General features: G+C 40.7%; 1 protein-coding gene across 2 annotated transcripts; it reads right to left on the reverse strand.

The window, feature by feature from the left end:
• Positions 1–1211: 1211 nt before the first annotated feature.
• Positions 1212–5431, reverse strand: LOC148035287 (putative metal-nicotianamine transporter YSL6). 2 transcript variants are annotated; one of them, XM_087680292.1, is made up of 9 exons: positions 5342–5431; positions 4118–4585; positions 3627–3802; positions 3443–3540; positions 3210–3347; positions 2926–3118; positions 2652–2775; positions 2144–2546; positions 1212–2039 (listed from the first exon to the last, which is right to left on the reverse strand). In XM_087680292.1, the coding sequence occupies exons 2-9, from the start codon at positions 4551–4553 to the stop codon at positions 1493–1495; spliced, it is 2115 nt and encodes a 704-aa protein (XP_087536418.1). In that variant the 5' UTR covers positions 4554–4585; positions 5342–5431; the 3' UTR covers positions 1212–1492. The 2 variants fall into 2 exon arrangements, with proteins under 2 accessions (XP_087536418.1, XP_087536417.1); XM_087680291.1 differs by having other exon boundaries at positions 5092–5374.
• Between the last annotated feature and the right edge of the window lie 2539 nt (positions 5432–7970).

Below are 7970 nucleotides of genomic sequence, written 5' to 3' on the forward strand. Positions count from 1 at the left end.
CATGCAATTGCTTGTTGTCCTATTTCTAATCAATCTCCACTTGTTCGATGATGACCTTAGTAGTGCTCACTGATCATGCTAGTTGTACGTGCATGAATACAATGGACCCCCAACTTCTAATCTTGTATTTGATCTTGACCTTGATGTTTAATTTCTTGGAAAAGGAGAAAATTAAATTATTAGAGGAGGAGGAGGAGAATAAGGCACACATATATTAATGCACAATTTCAAATAGAAAACTTACACAATTGATGGTCAACATCTTGGCATGCTTGTTTCTTATCAAACTTGCAATTGTAGATTAATCTCTTGGAGAACAAGAGAAAGAGACAGAGAGAAGGAAAACACGGTAATTAGCTTACAATTGAAGGTTAATATATTCGCATGCTTTTAAACTTGAAATTCATGATTAATCTCTTGGAGAGGAAGAAGAAGCAGAAGAGTCTTTGCACATTCTTTTTTCCTTACAACCTTGCAATTCACGATCAGACTGTTGGCATAAGACAAACATTTTTTAGCTTCAAGCCAAAAACTATGTGGCAAAGCTCAGCTCTTAATCATGCATCGTGACATGTCCATGAGCGATTTGTTTTTTGTCTTAGTTATATCATTTTTTTGTGGTATATATGGCATTGTACATTGGTGTTTTATCCCATATTTAGCTAGATATACGTTAAATTCCTTAGATATATATTCCCCCCCTCAATCAAAACAGAGTACCAACTTTACACCTAACAAATTTTCAGCCATGCTAGCAAACTACTTGATGCACAAAAACACTTCAGACTTAGCTTTTCGGACAATACCTAGATGCTTTTGGCATGCATTAGAAAAATACATTGATGTTTTGGGCTCCAAATGACGCATTAGATAAATATTTATCCTCCATAATGTAAGTGACAATGACACATGCATTTCTTGTACCTTGTTGTTTTGTAATTTAAATGATGTAATAGGATATGTACGACTACCATAATGCAATTGAGTATTGACATTAGATTGAATGGACTATATATATATATATATATATATGTATGTATGTATGTATGTATGTATGTATGTATGTACACACACACACATTGCCTAGCCCTAAATATCAAAGCAAACGTACTTGATGAACTCTGACCAACGATAAAGATCACAAGCCAATGGGTAGAGAACCTCCTCCATATACGTTTCGGATTCTATAACTCAAAAATTGGTGCAAATTTATCTTCAAAAATTGGCGCTTTGAGAAGCTGGTAAGCTGCCCAAAGAATAGTTGAAAGCAGTGAGCCATAACAAGGATTGGACAATAAACAGAGAGAACCTTATGTACATCTTCACCCTTCACTCATTCCGGCAAATCTTAATAGGTACACATGTTCACCTGGACTGATGGGTATTTGATACATATGATAGCTAGCCAATAGACAGTTCGGCATCGTGACAAGCTTATCTATACACTGTGTAAAGATATTGACAGTGCTATCGAAAAGAATGTTTAAAGCCTTTAATTGCCGAGGCTCATGCTCGCAGCTACTTTACTGGGTAAGAACAACATGCAAATGGGGGCCTGCTTCTTCGCCAAAGCTAGCACGGCAGACACCAAGGTCCAAATACCATCACCGCAAATCAATCCTGAGGCCACTGCCGGAACCAGCAACTCCGCTTTCTTTAGATTCAGCTTCTGCCATACAAACACAATGACTGTGCCTACAAACATGTCTATAGCAAAGTAGGGACCAATATAAAACGGTATGGCCATCGCCATGGGAACTGGAATGTACTTGGCCCATTTTGCCAAAGGTTTGTCCCTCAGAAAGTTGACGAGAATTGCCAGACAGAAAAATGCATAGCAGAGATCCAAGCAGTGCTTGGGAAGAGCACCAAACCCTTGCACCCCAATTGTAGCCATCTCTCTGTAAATCGTAGCATATGGAGCCTGGTACTCACCATTTGGATCACCAATAGGAAAGGCCTTCCAGAAGAGCCAAAATACAGAGGGTGCAATAACGCATCCCATCACAGTGCCCAAAACTTGGCTTACGAACATAGACCTGCATCAGTGTTGCAACAGACACATGAGTCTACACAGCTGAAACGGTATGAACCTCCACATATCGTAGATTTGCGATGAATTGTACACTTCACAAGCACAGACCTGGGTGATGACAGAGTTAAGTACCCTGTCTTGAAATCCTGCATCAAATCAGCTGAACAAGCCACCACAATCATCATCACCCCACAGGACACAAGCCCCACAAGAATTCCACCCTCCTTCCCGGCCCAGGCACTAAAGATAAATAGGCCCAACTTCCCATAAGTTGATGCTAGACTCCAATCTGTAAGGCCACAACTGTATGCATTGCAAAACCCGAGGACTGGGGCCACACAATAGCTTATTAAGACATAGTACCACTTCATCTGCGGGAAGATTTTTGGTATCACACCAGTGGATACAGCAGCAAGACCTACATAGCACGCAGCAGCCACCTTGAATGGTATCCTATCCTTCATAAACAACTCATTCCTCCGCTGCTCATCAGGCGAAAGCTCCTCCATGGCTGTGTCAGCACATCGACATTGTCAAAACGCTCATTTTGAGAACTCAAGAAAAGCTGCTGTTTCAAACAAAAGCCAACACCGCGTATACATTAGAGGCAACTCACCGTCACTCGTCCTCACAGGAAGCTTGCTATTCCGTCTTTGATACAACGACCAGAGTGTGACAGAGGTGATCTTTACAAAGTTGTACAGACCGTCACCCAAAATAAGAGCAATTGCAATGAAAACCTGGAAGAGGTCAGTATCTGCATTAGATCAGCTGTTGCTGAGAGATGCTGGTTTGCTGATTTCAATCGTTGTCAATGATATAATGAGAGAAGAGCTACTGCTGAAAGATGCTGCTAAACACAAGCTCATGAAATACACAAGATATTGAACCTTGTAGCCATATAGACCCTGAAGATTTGAACCCTTTACTGCCGATGCTGGATACCAGTCACCTGCTTTCTTCTCAATCAGCGGCCACATTATACCCCAAGAAAGGATGCCACCCAGTAGCAATGACACATTAATCAAATGAGGACAAATCATGCCAGCTCCCACATATGTCATGCTGAAATCAAAGTAAAACCTGTACACATTTGTAGAATCTAAGGTCTTAGCAATTCTGGATATAACTTTGGTATGTCCAAGAAATGTAGCCATGAAATAAGACTTATTACTTGTTTGCATAAGCCTTCAAGCCCAAGGTTGGGAACCAATCAAACCCACAACTGTCATTGATCCCACCGTAAAACCATTTGAAAAAGCTGAAAAGAAAACTGAACGAAAAGTATTTTCCCAGGCAGATAACCTGCTTCCTGCAAAGATAAGGAGAGTCATATTAGTTTAGGCTGTGACATAGGAGATGCCATTTCAGTTTCTGTAACTCCCTGCTGAAAGATAAGGCCTTTACATGGCTTGCTTTACTCCATGGGGGGTGTGGAAACTGTTGATAAGCACTGCAGTTGCAGTACCACTTGGGTATGTGAGCTTGTAATCGATTATCATAGCCTGTACATAAAAGAACCAAACTCAACAGCATGACAATAAAACCAAGTGTTTTCAATGTTCACTATTCTTAAGATCAAATGGTCTACCTTGCGAAGAGGAACCACTGCAAAGAGACCGAGAAAACCAACGGCAAACATGTACGGAATTATCCATCCTATGTGAGGGTTTTTGACAGCTGCAGCATTGTCATTAGTGCTCCCACTTGTATGAACTGCATCATATGTCTTCTGATCCATTGCAATAAGGTAGCTTCCAAATCCTCCTGAAAACAATGCAGGGGCATGATGTCTGAGACATGGAAGACACATAACTTAACCAATCTACCACACTTCACCAACATCAGTGAGACCATAACTACTGAGGACTCGCACATGAGGCTGATACAGGTGCGTAACTAACTGGAGAAAGCCCTGGGAAAATATCAGCAGCAACAGTTGATCTTGAAAAATACAAAACAGCAGCATTTCCTCTTGCTTAACCTTCCAAAATGCAAACCTCAAGAATAGCAGAACCATACAAGCAGGAGAAATCAAAACTGACGACAGGCTCAACAGGAGCTATACAAAAGGAGACTTACCACTAAACGCGAGACCATAGCAGGCAACCACACAAGTCTGGATGACGGTATTTTCTTGCCTGGTAAATGGCTGATGCACAATTCCTGCTTTGGACAAAAGAGTGGTGAATGTCTTCATGAAAAAGAATCCAAGCAGCCCTGCCGAGATGTTGAGGGATGGTATGACTCCAGTGGTTAAGCTTAATTTCATAGTGATAACAGAAAATAACAGTCCAAGTGCAATGCTTAGGATCACCCCCCTGGCCGTTATCTGCCGCCACCATATGGGTACTTCTGTCGATGCAAACAGCTCCTCCACAGAAAATTCCTTCACCCTGCCATCCACGTTAGTGGCATCTTTCTTCATCGCATAATAACGAACATCATCTTGATTCAGTTGCAGTTCATTGGTTTGTTGATCGCCTTGATCAAGTGTTCCATCATGCAGGTGACCCATTTTCTGGGACGGTTTGAGACTGAAAAGTTATTCTGCACAAGATGACAGGGAATAAGCCAAGAGGCAAGGAGCACATAAAAATAAGTTTTCAAGTTTAGCCTGTTCCCCTATTTCGTGAACAAAAATTTTCAGTAGGAGTGTGGTAGCTCCCTTGCAAAATCTTATGGTGTTTATCTGCGTTTAGAAAGTCTGAGTGAGTGAGTGAGTGCGTGTGTGTGATCAAGCTATGGCTTGATCTATGAATAGAGCATTCATATTGTTTGCACTTAGTTTGAAGCGCAAGAACACACACTGTTTGATCTATGTGTAATAGAGCTTTCATATAGTTTGAGCTTAGTAATTTGAACCCCAAGAACACACATAGCTTGATGCATGCGTATCTTGCGAAGTGGGCATTTCTGGATAGAGTCACCAGCGGTTGATTGGAGTCGCAAGAACACAGAAAAAGAATCCAACGGCATATATTTTTGCAAACCATGAAGAAATGCAGAAACAAAGGACTTCAAGCAAGGGTCCTTAAGGATATGGAATCTGTTACCTATCCCAGAAAAGAAGAGGAAGAAGAAGAAGAAGAAGAAGAAGAGTTGAGGAAAGTGGGAGCAGGAATGTTGGGTGGCGGAGGTGATGAGAGGTGCGGGAAGGGCAGGGCCTTGAGACAGGGGAGGGTAGACGAGAGAGAGAGGGGAAGAGGGAGAGGGAGAGGGAAGCTAGTGCGACGATGTGAGGCACAGACGGCGACGAGAGGGAAGGAGACGAAGGCGAGGACGGGGGCGGAGAGATCGACGCACCGTGGCCCAGCACGCAGCAGCGAAGGAAGCGGGAGGCTGGAGCCTGTCTTTATAAGCTTTGCTGATCCCTTTTCGGCGGATTTTCACTGGACTTCTGTCTTTGTTTTGTGACGATTCTGTCTTTGTTTTATAGAAAGTCCGCCCGGATTAACTTTCGGTTTCGTTTTCTTTTTATTTTCGCTTGTTGACTCTCGAATCAGTTCACATCACAGGGACTGAGGGACTATCCATACCTGGCTGTTTTGACTCAATACAAACAGGCACCATCCCAACAGCCACAACACTTACGAGTCACAACACCCACACCGCCAAGCTCCTATGACCAAAAAAGTTTACAATCTTTTTTCCTTAGGTAGGTTTCACATCCATCTGGACAACTTCCACGCACAAAAGCATATGCTTACATGTCACGATATGAGGCATGCAAAACCATGTTCATACGAGTAAAAACTCTCCCAACATGTCCATGCCTCTCTCCCATTTTCCAATAGCCCACTCACCATTTTGTGGTATTAGTGTGAATGTGAAAGAATAAAATAAGGTCATCCAAATGGTGTGAAACCCCATGACACCTTTTTTTGAAGGTGCACCTAGTCCATCCATACTAGTGTGCAACACAGCTTACAACATAGCAATAATCCAAAGTTTCTACCTCCTCATCCACAAATAATAGACACCATACTAGCTATCACCAACACTAACATGGAGAAGTTTACACACTAACCCTCAAATCCAAGAAACTAACCTTTAAATCACCATGTAATAGGTTTCCTAATGAAACAATCCCCCTTCTTTTATGAAATATTTAGTCTCAACCCATCCAATAACTCACAGCCCTCACACATCATACATCACAATCACCAATCATTTTTCCTCAATGTCCACTCTCAAAAATTTCATCTTGATTCAACTACAAGGTCCTCAACTTGAGAGGTACCTTATCACATGTTACTATATATATTTGTGCATATGGCTCTAGATACACATGCTTTTCTTGTTGTACAAAAAAAATTATTTTAGGCGATCAAAACTCAAATTTCATGCTAAAATTTTCAATATTGAATTGTCAATATGATTTTGCTTGTTCAAGAATGATCCTATTTTTTGTCCAAGTTGTCCGAAGTCCCTTCTTTGAGCATAAAAAAGTGAAAATTTTCCTAAAACAAGAACATTGATAATCATATGTTGCTACACCTTGCAACAAGCGTAGCAACTTGCTCAGCTCGCAAGCAATGAATTTTACAACAAATGAGCCAAAGTTGTCCTACTATCACAATACAACTTGGCTTTACTCAAGATGGTCCTTTGTCAAAAAAGTGTGGCCACTCTTCAAAGATCAAATCCATCATTCACAAAAAACATCCTTAGTAGCAAATAGGAAAGCCTTCAACTCATAATTTTGGAGGTAGTATTGAGTCGATTTACATGTACTAGTTGGCATAATCAACATTGCCAACAAAGCCCACTAGTTGGTCTAAAGCTCATAAGGCTACGCCACCCTTGCTACATATATTTTTATGAGCAAAAAAAAACAAACAATATGCTTCGTGCATAACAAACAACACTCTTTGCACTTTGAATATAAATATTTATTTTTCAAAAGCTACTTGCAACTATGATGCAAATTCTAAGATGATGAAAATAGGTTTATATGAGTCAAACAATTTTATTTTATTTTTTTGTAAAACCTTCAAATAATGCATCCTTTAGTATCACTCTAGTGGCCCCTCATTATCAAGTAAAATTTATGTAGAAATGTGTCATTGTGAAGCTAGATGGGTAACATTACACTACAAGGGAATGAAAAAATAGCGATGCATGTTTATGATGTAAAGTATAGCGGTGTCGTTATTTGCATTACTAATAAAGTTGTTTGCATTGCTAATTTGTATTAGCAATGCAAATAGCAATGTTATTTGCGATGCAAATAGCGACGATATTCTGAGAAAAAAAACGTTGAAAACCCGAGTGTTATATTTCTACAAACCATTTGCGAAAGAGAACGAAAGAGAGAGCAAGAGATCTCAAAGCTTTGGAAGAGAGAGGGAGAGGAAAAGAGAGAGAGAGAGAGAGAAAGAGCTCATCATCGCTACTGCAAAGGAGAAGGGAGGGAAGCCACTAAGGTGAGGAAGAATAAGGGAGGCACGAAGGGTTTCAACTTCGAGCCTTTGAGGTAGGTACATTGCCTCTCCTTTCTTGTTTTTGTGTTTTCCTCTTTTCTTTCTTTATTTTCATTTGTAGAGAGATGCACTGAGAGAGAGGGAGAGAGGGAGAGAGAGAGAGAGAAATAGAGAGAAGAAGGGATGGAGAGAAAGAAAAAGGGGAAGAGAGTGGGCTTCATGAAAAAATAGAGAGAGGAAAGGAGAGAAAGAGAAAGAGGAGAATGGAAATAAGAAGAGAGGGAGAGGGGAAAGAGAGAGGGAGGGGAAGAGAGAAATAGATAGATGGAGGGAAGGAGAGAGAAGGAGGGTGAGGGAGTGTTGAATGCTAAAATAACTTGTGTTTTTTGGTTGATTTTTATTATTTTTTAGGATTGAATAGATGATTTTGCATGATGATTGATTGTTTTACAAGTGGTTTGAGAGTGTTTTGGATCAGATGAAATGGTTTTGATAAGCTCATGATGTTT

This window comes from Lygodium microphyllum, chromosome 6 (genome assembly GCF_053477565.2).
Source record: "Lygodium microphyllum isolate KBCC chromosome 6, Lygodium_microphyllum_v1.1.10, whole genome shotgun sequence".
NCBI classification, from domain to species: domain Eukaryota; kingdom Viridiplantae; phylum Streptophyta; class Polypodiopsida; order Schizaeales; family Lygodiaceae; genus Lygodium; species Lygodium microphyllum.